This window comes from Sorex fumeus, unplaced genomic scaffold, assembly GCF_029834395.1.
Source record: "Sorex fumeus unplaced genomic scaffold, SorFum_2.1 ptg000051l, whole genome shotgun sequence".
Lineage (NCBI taxonomy): Eukaryota > Metazoa > Chordata > Mammalia > Eulipotyphla > Soricidae > Sorex > Sorex fumeus.
The window spans coordinates 39,595,848-39,610,272 of record NW_026606108.1 but is presented as its reverse complement, the minus strand read 5'-3'; the positions used below and the strand labels follow the sequence as shown (position 1 = coordinate 39,610,272).

The window sequence follows — 14,425 nt, the reverse complement described above, 5'->3', positions numbered from 1 at the left end:
ACACCTGGGGGTTATGTTCAGAGTCCCAAAATCTTAAAGCAAACCCACGCAGCCTGGGGGAAAAGAAAGGGCGCCATGGGTGCCGGGTCACAGGCGCTGAAGCCGGTCAGAATTACTGGAAGAATAAAAACTAACTTCCTTCATTTTGCTGGATTGACACCAAGTGCCTGCAATCGTGTCTCTGGTTACACTCTGGTAACCTTGGGGCTCGTGATACTATCTGATTATTATTAATTTTTTGTTGTTGTTGTCTTTCTCGACCCACCCCCGGTGGTGCTCAGGGCTTAACTCCTGGGAACTGTATGGGATGCTGGTCATCGAACCCGGGTTTGCTGCGTGCAAGGTTATCGTCCTAGCTGCTGTACTACGGCTTCTGCCCTGAGACCATGTGATTTTTAAATAACAAACATCTTGATTATTATTTTCTACTTGTGTAGGTAGGCACGGCGGGTTCCGGAAAAGCAGAGGGCGAGGGTGGGAACCCCTGTTTGGGAGCAGGGATCGCCGGCGGCCTCAAGCCTGGCGAAGGGGAAGAAATGAGGGGTGTCCCAGGGCAGAGGTCAGCCCGGCAGTTTCAAGCCTGTGGCGCGACAGCGTCTGGGGAAACGTAGACCTGGCCCGGCCACCTGCTGGTGGGGCACCCCCCCCCCCACAGTCACGCCGCGCTTGCTCTGGACAGCCCCCAAAAATGTGAGCCCCGCCTCCCACTCCCGCCCGAGGGCGGCGCGGGCCGGGGCGGAGCCTGGGCACTCGGCGGAGCCTTATTCCCGGGCCGCGCGCCTGGAGCGCTCAGTAGATCGAGGGTGCTGAGCGCTGCACGCGGCTGGCCTGCCGGATCCGGGCGCGGGTGCTCGAGCGGACAGACTGACGGACGCACGAAGGAACGCGAGCCCGCGCACGTCTCCGAGCCAGGCTAGCACTCGAGGCCGGCCGCGCACGGTGCCCGGCGCAGTCTCGTGCGCTCTCTCCGCCCCGGCTCCGGTGCCAGCGCCCCGGGGCCGCCGCCGCCGCCTCCGAAGTGCCTGCTGCCTTGTCGCTGGCGCCGAGACCATGAAGCTGCTGCCGTCGGTGGTGCTGAAGGTCTTTCTGGCCGCAGGTGAGCGGGCGGGGGCTGGGGGCAGGGGGCCGCGGTGCTCGGAGGTGGGGGGAGTAAAGGCGGGTCTGGGGGAGGGAAGGTCGCTGTGGCGCCCCCGACGCGGACCACTTGGTGGGGCCCGCGCTCTCTGGCTGACGGCGCCCGCCGCGGTGCTGATCGCCGAAGGTCTGGGCCGGCGGGGGTCTCAAGCGGCCTCGCTCCACCCCCGCAGCGCTCTCGGCGCTGGTGACCGGCGACAGCCTGGAGCGGCTTCGGCGAGGGCTGGCGACTGGAACCGGCAACCTGGACTCTCCCACGGAATCAACGGACCAGCTGCTGCCCCCGGGAGGCGGCCGAGGCCGAGAAGTCGTGAACATGCAAGAGGCAGATTTGGACCTTTTCAGAGGTAAGAGGGCGCCCCTCCTCGGACCCTGGGCAGCAGTTGAAGACTGAGCGGATCCGGGGTTCCCGCTGTCCGGGCACACCTGTTGGGTGTGGGTATTCCGGGAGAACCTTGAGTAACAGCTGCTTCACCCCACAAGTGTCCCCGGGAACCTGAAATATGGACCCCACTTTCTCTCTTACCCTTGGTGGGGGTCTCAGAGGCTGAGCTGTTCTGAAGCTGGGTGCTTGCAGGGCACATTGAGACTGATACATCGTCTGGGGGACTTCCATCATTCTCGGGTGAGCTGGGTGATGCGAGTAAGTGTGGAGATGCTTTCTCTCGCGTGTTTCTTTTTGGTTTTGGGGCACCTCAATGCTGCTCAGGGATTACTCCCGGCTCTGTGCTTAAGGGTCACTTCTGGTGGGGCCCTGGGTACCATTTCTGTACTGGAGGTTGAACCCAGATCAGCTGTGAGCAGGGCAAGCAAGTGTCTTAAGTCTTAGACTATCTCTCCGGCTCCATTCCTTGAGTCACTATGTGAAAGTCCTGATTTCCACCTGGAAGGACGCTTGTGTGTGAAGTAGCTGATGCGGAGATGCCGGGCCCTCCCATGACCTACAGTTAGTTTCTTCCATCCCATAGAGTGCATGAGGAGGTCTTGGTCTCCCTAGGAGACACCTGATGGTCCTGGAGGCAGTGAGCGTGAGCGTGTGCATGTGCCCAGACACTACCCAGGAGAGACTCCTGGGCGGGAAGGGCCTGGTGGGATCCTCCAGGCTGCAGTGAGGCTGAGTCGGGTCCAGGGCAGAGTCCAGGGCCTCCCGCACCGCTGGCTTCTCAGCACCTAGTCACGGGTGTCTGAGTCCCGGAGCCTGAACGATTCTGCTTGGCTGAAGCCATGCCCCGGCTCCAGGCCAGTTCCTCCTTCCGGAAGACTCTGGTGGAAATCACAGCAGAGACTTCCCTTGGGTGCCGTCTCTGCTTTGCCTAAGCCAGGGGTCTGCTGTGGAACTGACTCTCCCTCTCACAGTGGCCCTGTGGGGCGCTCGTGGCCTGAACAACCTGGATTCCCCTGGCCCGCTCCTCGGCTGGGCAGAGTGGGGCTGTGACTCACTCCCCGCCCACATGGCTGCTCCCCATACCTCTGCAGACCTGACTCACTGTTCCTCTCCTGGGCAGGAGCCTGGCTGTCACCCTGTCACTCTCTCCCTGGCAGGGCCTGCCTGCTTGAGTTTTACTACACTTTGGCCACGGGCTCCTCTGCGCTCTCACCTCCCTTTCTGAGCTCTGTAGGAGTCCGATCTCCACCAGAGGAAGCCAGGCCTGGGAATCTTGGCACCTGCTGGTTTTCGCTCCTCTTGGCTTTGCTGCCCTAGGACTATTTTTTGGGTCTAGAGATGCTATCATCTAAAATAAATAACTCTTACCAGTTTTTTTATGTGCCGACGTGTTCTAGGCACTTGCCATATTATCGTGGTTCATTTAATCCTTATAGCGCCGCTCTGAAACTGGATCCCTTACTCTCCATGTTTTACCGAGAAACCCAGGGTTCAGAGAGATTGAGCAATATGCTGGATCACATGGCCGAAATTGGAGCACAGGTCTGCTGACTCCCGAGCCTGCTCATTGTCTTGCTCTTGGCTTAGCATCCCAGGTGCATTAGAGCTGTCAGGGAAGGGCCAGGGCTGTATAGGTGACATGACCTATGGGGAATATTGTACTGGACAGAGAGTCCAGAGACCATGGTTCTAGCCCCAGCTCTGCCTGATCTCGGGCAAGTGACTCTGCCTTTTGTTTAGTTTGTTTTTGGGGGCGATACACAGTGATGCGCAGGAGCTACTCTTGACTCAGTGCTCGGGCACCAATTCTGGTGGTGCTCTGGGGACCAGACAGTGCTGTGGATTAAGCCCAGGCCGCTGGGATGCAAAGCATGTACACTAGCCCTTTGAGCTATTTCCCTGACCCCAACTCCATCTTTTGGGACCCCAAGTTTTTCATCTGAAGATGGAAAGGGATGATGATGTTCTTTGAGTTGCTTCCATCCAGCTTAAGGATTCCCAGTATCCAGTCGAGTATCTGCTGTGCCCCACCCCCCACCTTCTGCCAGCCATGGGGATAGAGCCATGGGCAGTGGGTACCTGTTTTCTGCTGGAGACGAGTGGTGGGAACTGAGACCAGCTCCCTGGGCTGATGGGCATTGCCCATGGTCAGTCCAGGTTAAATGTGTGAAGTTTTTTCCCCTTCAAAGTATGGAAAGAATGGGAGGTGTCACAATTGTTCTAGTTCCTTCTGGATCCTTCCAAGTTCCTTCCTCCTTTTGCTTTCCAATTCTCTACCTTATGTGCCCTGTACTCCCCATCCTAGAAAGGACTAAATAAACATTTGAGCATAAATGTAAGTAGAGCTTTGATAGAGATAAGCTGCCCAGGGCTTACCCGTTTCTTTACAGAGTGAGGTCAGTCCTGTGCGTGAAGTCCGAGCAGCAAAGCTCTAGCTGGATGCTCATTTCTTTGAGTTTGACTGCTCTGTTGTCATCAGAGAGATCATATGGACATGGGCACCCCCCCCTTTTTTTTTCACTGAGGTCAATTGACATAAACATCACATGAGTTTCAGGTATGCTACAGGATTCACTATATGTATTATGGTATTATGAAACGATCACAGCAGTAAGTCTGGTTAGTATTCATCGCCATACATAGTAACACATTTTTCCCCTTGTGATGAGAACTTTGAAGATTTCCTCTCCTTGCCACTTTCAAATATGCAAAGTGCTATTCTTATTTTAAAGGTTTTCCCCTCCCCCTTGCAAAAAAAAAACCCAACCCAACCTCCAAGTACCTAGAAGTAATTTTTATCTCTGACGCTGTCTTCCTGCAAGTGGGTCACTGAGTGTAGCATCAGGAAATGAAGCTGATTTAAAGCCAAAATAGAATCAAGTGGGCGAGGGGAAGTAGGAGATGGTGATGGACGGGGAAGAGGGGGTGAGGCTGCTGGAACAGCCCAATCAGCTGCAGTTACTCGAAAGAAGTCAGCATTCTTGGAATTAGGCTTTTTTGTATGAGTGGGGTTTTTATTTTCTTTTTTGGGCACAACTAACAGTGCTCAGGACTTACTCCTGGCTCTGAGCTCAGGGCTCTCTCCTGGCGGGCTTAGGGAACCGTATGGGGGTGCATATCGCTCCAGTCCCAGAAATAGGCTTTTAAATTGAGTTTGTGAAATGTTTATCTTGGGACACCCCCCCCCCCCCAACCCTTGATTGTGTTTTGTTCTGAGATTCTTATTTTCTGCGGTTCTGCCCTTGGGAATTCCCCGGCTTCTGAGGACAGGCTTAGTCCCAGCGTCCATCCTCACATCCCATCTGGACGCCCGTTGAGTCTTCCCGCTGAGAGACTCAGACTAACCGGGAACTTTTCCTGCAGCTGCCTTCTCCTCCAAACCACAAGCTCTGGCCACACCGAGCAAGGAGGAGCGTGGGAAGAGAAAGAAGAAAGGCAAGGGCTTGGGGAAGAAGAGAGACCCATGTCTTCGGAAATACAAGGACTTCTGTATCCACGGTGAATGCAAATACGTTAAGAAGCTCCGGGTCCCGTCCTGCATGTAAGTGTCCCTTCCTCAGAGCCCTTGGTCAGCCACGTGGCTGTTGTTTGTTCTCACTATTCTTTCCATTCATAATGCCACCCAGTTCTTCTCAACCTCTGCACGGAAGTTGGGAGCAGGAAAAATATTTTTAGTTAGAGGAAGGGGCTGCCCCCCCCCCCCAAGCCCCTGTAGGATGTCATTTCCTTTGGGTGGGTTTGTGACGCTTCCATCCTCGGAGATATTTCCTGCTTGCCCAGATATGAGCAAGTGGCCTAGAGAGGTGCCTTCATTTTAGCCTCTTGCAAGATTCCAGCTGGGAGATGCCAGCCAGGAATCTGGCAGAGTGGGCTTCCTGGGTGCAGGGACACCAATGGCAGGTCTGAGGGGTTTCTGTTCTCATGCTCTGCAAGAATACTTGCACCTGAGGAGCAAATGCAGGTTGATATAAGGCAGAAGATCCCAGAATTATTTGGCCTCATTTCAGACAAAAGTACTCCACATCCCTTTGAAATCTTCCTTCTTTTTTCTGTTTTTGCTTCTGGGCCACCCCTGGCAATGCTCAAGGCTCTGCACTCAGGGATCACTCCTGTTGAGGACCACAGGGTGCTGGGGATTGCTCCCGGGTCAGCCACCTACAAGGCAAGCTCCCTATCCACTGTACTATCCTTCAGCCTCAACTCTGCCTTTTTTAAGGGAACAAACAGAAAGAGACTCCTGGTTGCTCCCAAGGCTGCTGCTTCCCCATTGGATTATTCCACCCCCCTCACACCCCAGGTGGAGGCACTATCCCCACGCTGGAAAACTCTTGACTCTTCTCCCTTATCACGGGAGAAGGGGGAAGCCTCTCTTCCTCTTTCTGGCAAGTTCCAGGAGGGGGGGAACAGAAAGGGCAGGAACTTCGGTCACTGGAGTGAGGACACGTTCCTTGTGCAAGATTGACGGAAATGGAGCCTGAGCAGCAGGCATCAGCCCCCCGTCAGCAGCACCGCCCTTTCCTTGGGCCGGGGTGTGGGTGGCAGGGCTGTGGGTTTCCCAGCTGCTCAGCCAGGCCAAGCCCAGCAAACACCGGCCTTGGCAACCCCTCCGGGATGACGGAACTGCCATGCTCTCTGGAAGGCATAAAGTTGCCAGTGTGCGGAGGCCAACACCCATGTCTGACTGCAAACATGTACATGCTTCCGCTGGGGTGGCGCGGGAGGCTGTGCATCAGGGCAAGAGATGATTGGGTGCATCCTGATTTTCACCAGGCCCAAGAGGCCAGCAGCCTGACATCGTTAGTGTCATTGGGACAGATTTCTTGGCTTTAAAAATTACATAAATATATATGTATACATATATATACATATTTATATTGATTGATTGAAATTCCATGACTAACAATTCTGTTAATAGTGGTTTTTCATACACATAATTCCAACACCACACCCATCATCAACATACTCATCTACCTCTCCCTAAGATCCCTTGGCTTTTTAAATCTTTCTGTTTTCTTCATTGGTGCTCCATAGCACAGTTCCCTGTAATTGGTAGAGGCCTATCGATTGCCATGGTCACTTATCTATTCCTTTTAGAACACCCTTGTCACTGGTATTAGGCAGGATTGCTTAAGAATGTCATAGAAACCCTACATTACCTTTTCAAAGTCTTGGGAACAGGCCAGGAAGTGTCTGTCTTAAATTTATAGAAGAGCATCATTCGCACTGGGTGGGAACAGTGATTCTGAGGACAGTCAGGCTGGAGTTAAGCCAGGGACCTGTCTGGGCCAAACCAGCCCCAGATGTTGGTGCGGGACAGCTCAGAGACAGTGCTTAGGGACTGCTCTCTGTAGAGTGGGACTGGACCAACTCCATTACCACGGCCCCAGCTGGCCCTGGGGATAGTGAGGAAGCCTCACAATTTGCATTTCATGTGAGTCGAACCCAGTATTATGTGAGCCATAATTTCCGTGTCTCAGTTACTCTGCGCTGGGTGGGCTGGGCCATAGGTCTTGCTCTCTGAACCTGAAAGAGGAAACTGGAGCTGGAAATAGGTGACTCACCTGAAGAGCTAAGCAAGTGGATGGAACCAGACCATGGCCCCAGTGCTGGGTCTGTGTGCTTTAGGCCCCTCTGTGGCATGGGGCCGTCCCTGTTCCTGACTTTAGAGAGTGAGCAAGATTTCTAGAAGGCGGGAGTTACCATGCGGGATCTTAAGAATTCTAGCAGCCTGCAAGTGTAGTACTATATCTGGCAGAGTGTCAGCGGGGCTGGGCTCTGTCTGGTGGGGTTCCCTCTTGCCTTCAGGCTTTGTACTCATGGCTGAAGATGGCAAGGAAACAGAGGGCTCCTGGTTGGGAGAAATGAGGCATCTGGGCATCCGTCTCTGTAGCCTTTTGTGGCTCTTTCATGCCGCCAGCCCCAGGAACCGTCAGCCAGGGTGTGTCGGGGTTGCCTCCGTGAGTGTGAGGCTCGCTGGCTTCCGGAACGCAACTCTCTGCAGCCACTGTCCACGGGAAAACCCTTTTGTGTCACCAGCCAAAAGTTGCCCTCAAGGAGCAGTTTCCTGGGGCTCCTGGTTGGCTGCTGACCTAGGCAATTGGCTACAAAGTTTCCTGTGGTTGCAGGAAAGATGGGGGCAGCTGGACTGAGCAGCCTCAGACCTGGCAAAGAGAAAGTCCACTTGTGGGCACTGCCCAGATGCCAGAAAGCCGGGCCGGCCCCTTTCTCTTGGGCTCCTTTGGTGCCATGGTCTTCAGACTAGGAGCAATGTCTGTAGTATTGGGTTATGTAATAACTCACTGTGGGTCAGGCTCAGCCTTGGATCATGTGCTTCTCTCTCTGTCATTTCCCTGGATCTCCACAGTGGCACAGTGAGGCAGACAGGTCTTACTCCTGTGCTTCGCTCGAGGAAACCAAACCTTGGGAAGATAAAAGTACCTTGTGCAGGACCACTTGGCTAGGAATAGTCGCGGAACCAGTGTGGAGCCCGGGTTTTCAGAGCCCTTGCCATCAGATGGCGGCCCTTCCACATCCTGGAAGGCGGGGCAGAGAAGCCCAGCTCAGAAGCTGTCCGGGGATTCAGACGCATTTGTGCTCTGCTTGTCAGCGACGCTGTGAATTGGGTCACAGACATATTAGGGGAACGTGTCCCCATTTGATGGGTCTGGTTCCAGGCTAGATACACGATCTTGCCCCCCCAGTCCTGGGATGCTTGGAATGTCCTCATCCCCCTCCTTCCCTGGGGAAGCCAGAGTCGTCTGGAAAGGGAGGGGAAGGGGTAATATTAGGATGTTTACATTATTATCTTTTTGACTCAGGGTGGCGGTGGAGGGATTATGTAACTGAATTGCGGGACTCTGAGGCCAAGCTTTATTTCTATCATCTGAGTAACTACCTGAGGGGTTTGAAGGATGGGCTGGGAGTGAAAAACAGGCTCAACCTCGTTTTCCCTCCCCTGCCAGGAGAGCAGTTTTGGGAGTCATCCAGACTGCTGGGTGGAATCCTGGCGCTGCCTCCCATTTCTGTGCCACCCAGCACCTTATCCAACAGCAACTGACGCCCAGTGTCCACATCTTTATAGTGGGGAGAGAGCTGGGATGTGGCGTGGGGGCAGAGCACAGGACTTAATATATGAGGTCCTGGGTTCCAGCCCTAGCATGGAAAAAATAAAACAATAAGTAAAAAATATGGGGATTGAAGTGGCGGGGGGGGGGTCACCATATGCAAAGGCAAGTGCTTTAGCTCCCATACTAGCTCTCAAGTTCCTTTAGATTTTTTTTTTCTTTTTGGGTCACACCCAGCAAGCTCAGGAGTTACTCAAGGCTCTGCACTCAGGAATTAGTCCTGGCAGGCACTCGCGCCAATATGGGAAGCCGGGGATTGAACCTGAGTTGACCACATGCAAGACAAATGCCCAATGCCCTACCCACTGTACTATCACTCCGGCTCTATAGAGATAATTTTAAGATTAATGAAATGATCTTTATAAAACTATTCAACAAAGCACTTGGCTGATAGTAAGTCTTTAATGTTTGTTAAGATTATTTCAGATGATCTCGCCCGCACTACTCTATGAGGACCGTGTCTTGTAAACGATAAAGTGCTGTGCACCAGGGATTTCTCAGGGAAGCTCCCAGAACTTCATCCTGGGCTGGAGGCACAGGTGCACGGGAGGCTGGACTTGGCCTGTGCATGCTGCGTGAGGCGGTTCCCCAGAGCAGCTAACAGGAGCCGGAGTAGCTGAGGAGGGGCTGGGAGGACTCAGCACGGCCAGGTCTGGTCAGGTCCACCTCCCTGAGCTCTTGCTGCGAGGCCAGTGTCCAGCTCCCTCCCTGAGGAGGTGAAGCTGTGGATTGAGGGCCATTAGTTTCCTAGGACTCTATTTGTGGGTGCGAGTGCCTGGCTTATAGCGCCTCTGCTCCCCTGATTGGGGCAGGCTATCATGGGACCTGAGGGGAGCCCCCCACCTCCACCCCCACAGTGGGCATCAGACTATCCATTTCACATCTCCGCACTTCTTATGAGCTTGGGGAAACCACTCAGCTTCTCTGTAATGGGGTTCCCTGCCTACATCAAAGGGCCTCTGGGGGACTCAGATAAAGGAGGGAATGTGCACGTGCCTGTCCAACCATAAGCACCTCACTTCCAGTCTTCTGAGGAGCTGGCAGGAAGTGCTTTGTGTTAGAAGAGGCAGCCGCCCTCTGATTTATTTATTGAGTGAGAAGAGCCAAAGGGTTGTTTCTGACATTCTTCCATGCAATGGTAGATGTTATCTGGCTTTGTCCTGTGGTAAAGAGGCCCAGGGTTCAGAGACCAAAGGTTCCAAGTGAAGCTCCTGGGCTGCACCCAGAGGAAACTGGAAGTTCAATGAAGCGAACTTGAGAAAAATGACTCCTGGCAAAGGAACAGGCCTATTAATAGGCAGGGCAGACGCTGGAAGCATTGATGGGGAAGGCTGCGTTTATTTCTGGTCACAGTGCTGAGGGGCCTCACTAGAGGGAATGATATGTAGTCCTGTCAGCGCAGCCACTAGCCCTGTGCCCTGATCCTCTCAACGGGCTTAGACAGAAGGTCTAACACACACATCACACGTTATGTACACACAGAACGTTTTTAGTTGAGACTTCACAGTCCTCCCTGCCTGGGGCAGGAATTACAGGCCAGAGAAGCAGTAAGAGTGGAGAAGGGAAGGGCATGGAGGCATGGGATGAGGTAGGGAGGCTGCAGAACCTTCCAAGGGACTTTCATTTTTATTTTTTGAATTTTGGGACCAAACCTGATGGTGCTCAGGCATTACTCATGGTTCTATGCTCAGGGATCATTCTTGGTGGGACTCAGGGCATCCTAGGGGGGTGTTGAGGATGCAACCAGACCATGTGCAAAGCAAGCATCTCACCCCTGAATTATTTCTCTGTCCTCGCTGAGGGGCTTTTGAAAGTGTCTTCAACTAAAGCATAATAGAGTGGGGGTCAGGATCTTGGTCAGGGGCCTGTAGCTGAGGGCTTGAGGAGTGGGGAATGACAGCATTGATATACTGTTGCCAAGCATTAGCAGTCAAACCACTAACTTCATCTCCTCTTTCCTCTTTGTTCTATCTCAAACCAGCTGCCACCTAGGTTACCACGGAGAGAGGTGTCACGGGCTGAGTCTCCCAGTGGAGAATCCGTTGTATTCATACGACCACACAACGATCCTGGCCGTGGTGGCGGTGGTACTGTCATCTGTCTGTCTGCTTGTCATCGTGGGACTTCTCATGTTCAGGTGCGCTGGGAGACCCCTGCAGGCTAATTGCTTCCATGGCTGTTTCTCCTGAGTCTCCCAGCTTGGTGACCGCATGAACTCTTCATCCCCCTAAATCCAGGCAAGGGGTCTGATTGGCGTCCCCGGCTGCAGAGTCTTCAGGAATCTGGTTTCTCAGTCAGAACAATGCCCTGAATCAAATATCTGGGACCCCAGATCAAATTTGCGAGAGCACAGAGAGTCCTGCTTCTCACAACCCCATCACCTGCCCGTGGAGCCCCACGGTCTCTTCTCCCTTGTTCTTGAATAGTATGTGGTGTGGTAGTCAAGAGACGGTGTTCTTGGTAAAGCTTGTGAGCACTGGGCACCTGACCTCCAGTGCTCAGGAATCACTCCTGGTGGTGCTTGGGGGACCATGTGGGATGGCGGGGATTGAGCCGACCCTGGGTCAGCCTGCCGACTGTACCTATCCCTCCGGCTCCTCTTTCAGTGATTTTAATATTTGTTTACTTACCTCATAAGGATGTTGAGAGAATGTGTCAAATGAGGTGAAAGTTCTTTGTTGTTTTTGGTTTGGGGGCTTACTCTGCTCAGGGATCACTCCTGGCAGTGCTCAGGGGACCAGATGTAGTGCCAGAGATAGAACCAGAACTTGTCAACTGCAAGCAAGACAAGTGCCTTAGCCCCTATACTGTTTCTCTGGTCCAAGTTTTTAACACATCATAGCCTGCTGTCAATGGCAGGCATCTCGGAACACTTGGGCTTAGATGGGAGCTCTGTTGGCCTGCCATATTCTCCCAGTTTTTTAACTAATGGAAGAAATCACGTGATTGAATTTATTTTTTTTTTAAAGAACTTATCCTATGTCCTGTCATAGGCAAGGATTTGCTCACAGGACCTGTCTTCCTCAGGTACCACAGGCGAGGAGGTTACGATGTGGAAAATGAAGAGAAAGTGAAGTTGGGCATGACCACTTCTCACTGAGAGAGACCTGCGTCCATGGTGAAGGGCCACCCTTGACCCAGGAGTACCATCATCACCTTTCCTGGATCTGTTTCAAGACATGCTGAAATCGTCTCTGGACTGAGAGGCTAGCAGAGGGGCCCCAGTGCAGTGTGGGTCCGGCTGCGGAACATTTTTGAAGAGGTTGACGGTGCTTCATGTCCACTTCGAGTGAAAGTCGCTAAGAGCTACAGAGAAAGATGCCTGAGATCTCCAGCCTCATCTGCTCCTTCCCACCTCTTTCCAGATGATCTTTCCATCTTTTAAACTTGGACGTGAAGACTCTTGTTCTGTTTTTTTTTTTTTTAATTGGTGAAGCAAGGTAGTTTTTATTGAAACTTGTTTAGGAAGATGTGAGGGGAGAGAAAGAGAGAAGTTTGGGTCCTCGAGAGAACGCAGACTTCTCCAACATGGAAATAAAGCAAGCAAAGAAGCATTGAGACCAGCAAGTGAGATAACGTTCCTGAGGGCAGGCCCAGAACTGAACGCTCTTAAGGCCTCTTATGAACAGACTAGGCTTGACACGCCTTCTTCTGTGCTTCAGAATCGTCTGGGACAGCTACTTCTGAGAAGACACGGGTTCATTAGAGACTCAGAAGAGAGGAAGGACTTCACCACCAGCCATGAAGCCCCTTTTGATAGCTAGGCGGGGTCTCCCATGATGGCTTGCCAAAATCCAGAGCCCTCTCAGGTTGAACAAAACATACCCAAGAGGCTCTGGGTCAGAAGAAAGCAGAGAAGAGAGGCCTTAAGTGCCCGTCTGATCCTCCTCCACCAAACCCCAAGTTTCCCCCACCCCCATAAGTTTGTTTAAACACTTATCTTCTGGATTGAAATGCCAGTTAAATTCCATATGCTCCAGGATCTTTGACTGAAAGAAGAAGTAGAGGAAGAGGGGGAAGAAAAAGAAGAAGAAGAAGAGAGAAGGAAAGAAAGGTATATTGGGAGAAAATAACAAAGAGCAAGAAGCCATGTACTCAAGTAGCTACCAAGGGATGTGTTACTTGGACCCTCCAGCTCTGGATTTGATGAGCTAACTGTGAAATACCACAAGCCGGAGAACTCTGAATTTGGGGATTTCTACCCAGATAGGAAAAAAAATAACAACTATGTTTGTTTGTTTGTTTGTTTATGCCTCTTAAATTATATATTTATTTTATGTATGTTAATTTATTTAGTTTTTAACAATCTAACAATAATATTTCAAGTGCCTCGACTGTTACGTTGGCAATGTCCTGGCCCACCACCCCGACATCCCCTCTCTCCCCATCTGGTTAGTATCACACTCCTCCATCCCAAATCTGCGGTGACTCTGTGCCCGTCTGTAGTGATCTGTCATCTCTCCATGTTTCTGAAGATCTTCCATGACTAGAGTGTCGCAGCGGGAGTTCTGTATGGCCAGGGTGTAGGCGTTAACTTGGTCAGGTCCACTCTGTGAGTTGGACTGCAGTCATGCCTAGATGATTTTGTCTACTGTTTGTGTTTTGAAAGCCAAGGTGCTGGTGTCAAAGTGTGACTTATCAGTGTTGCCCTGTGTCCTTGCCCAGCCAAATCTTGAAAGAGATTGGGCTTCCACACCTGCAAGCCTTCCTCTCCCCTTGCTCCCCATGACCCCAACCCACCGAGTGTGAACTCGTTTTCCCTTGTGTCAAGACATTTCTCTTATTCCTGTCGTTCTTCTGGTGCTACTCCATGCAGGGGTCAGCGCAGCAGAGGTGCATTTTAGAGAAGGTGTTAGCAAAGAACAAGGCTGAGGAGGAACAGGCAACATTGGCACTGACTGTTCTTGGTATTGATAACTTACCCAATTACTACAGAAAAAGTTGGAGGTGAGGGAAGGCTTCTGTGTGTAGATGCACTCACCTCCCCCACCCCAATGCAAAGATGTGCTGTCATGGTCCCTTCTGGAAATTTTTGAATTGTTACCAACTGTATTTTCAAACCTGGTTCATATTTATACTTTGCAATCCAAATAAAGATAACCCTTACTCCATATTCTTATATCTGCTTGAGTTTTTTTTGCTTGTTTGTTTTGGTTTTGTTTGGGGGCTACACCCAGATTTGTGCTCAGGTATCACTCCTGGAGGTACTCCAGAGACCATATGGATTCCCGGGAATCAAGCCTTGTTCTGTCTCCTGCAAGGAAAGCACCTTTACCCAAGGTACTATTTCTCTGGCCTCCTGTCTGCTTGTTTTAACTGACCTGCTTTAGGTTAGGTATTTCCTAAACCCCGACTTGGTATATGGTATTGGCCTCTATGTTAAGTCAATTGAGTTTTGGAGAGGTGAAGTAACTTGCCTGAGGACACACTGCTGGTGAGTGACAAAGCTAGGATTGGTGTGGGAATTCAATGACTTGTCTTAATACTGACATCAGACTAACTCAGAGACAGAAAGAACAGTCTTTCACATAGAGTTTTGGGTAGGAACGAGGTGGTTGCTTGATAGAGAGCCCTGAGTTGAATGCACACCACCATGGGAGTGAAATCCACTTGCTCTGTCCATGGAGCTTCAGCTCTGCAATGATTCTCCTCTGCTATATTTGCAAAACAGGCAGAAGCCAGGCAATTCTGATTCCCTCCTCATGTTCTATGGCCAATTCATCAGCAAACCTTGTCAACCCCACCTTTGGGATATTGCTGTAAGCAGGCATTTCTCACCCCT

At 51.8% G+C, this 14,425-nt stretch overlaps 1 protein-coding gene across 1 annotated transcript; it reads left to right on the top strand.

The window, feature by feature from the left end:
- The first annotated feature begins 716 nt into the window (after positions 1-716).
- HBEGF (heparin binding EGF like growth factor) lies at positions 717-13,750 on the top strand. Its single transcript, XM_056124391.1, has 5 exons — positions 717-1,096; positions 1,308-1,481; positions 4,883-5,060; positions 10,625-10,780; positions 11,671-13,750. The coding sequence occupies exons 1-5, from the start codon at positions 1,051-1,053 to the stop codon at positions 11,741-11,743; spliced, it is 627 nt and encodes a 208-aa protein (XP_055980366.1). The 5' UTR covers positions 717-1,050; the 3' UTR covers positions 11,744-13,750.
- The last annotated feature ends 675 nt before the right edge of the window (positions 13,751-14,425 follow it).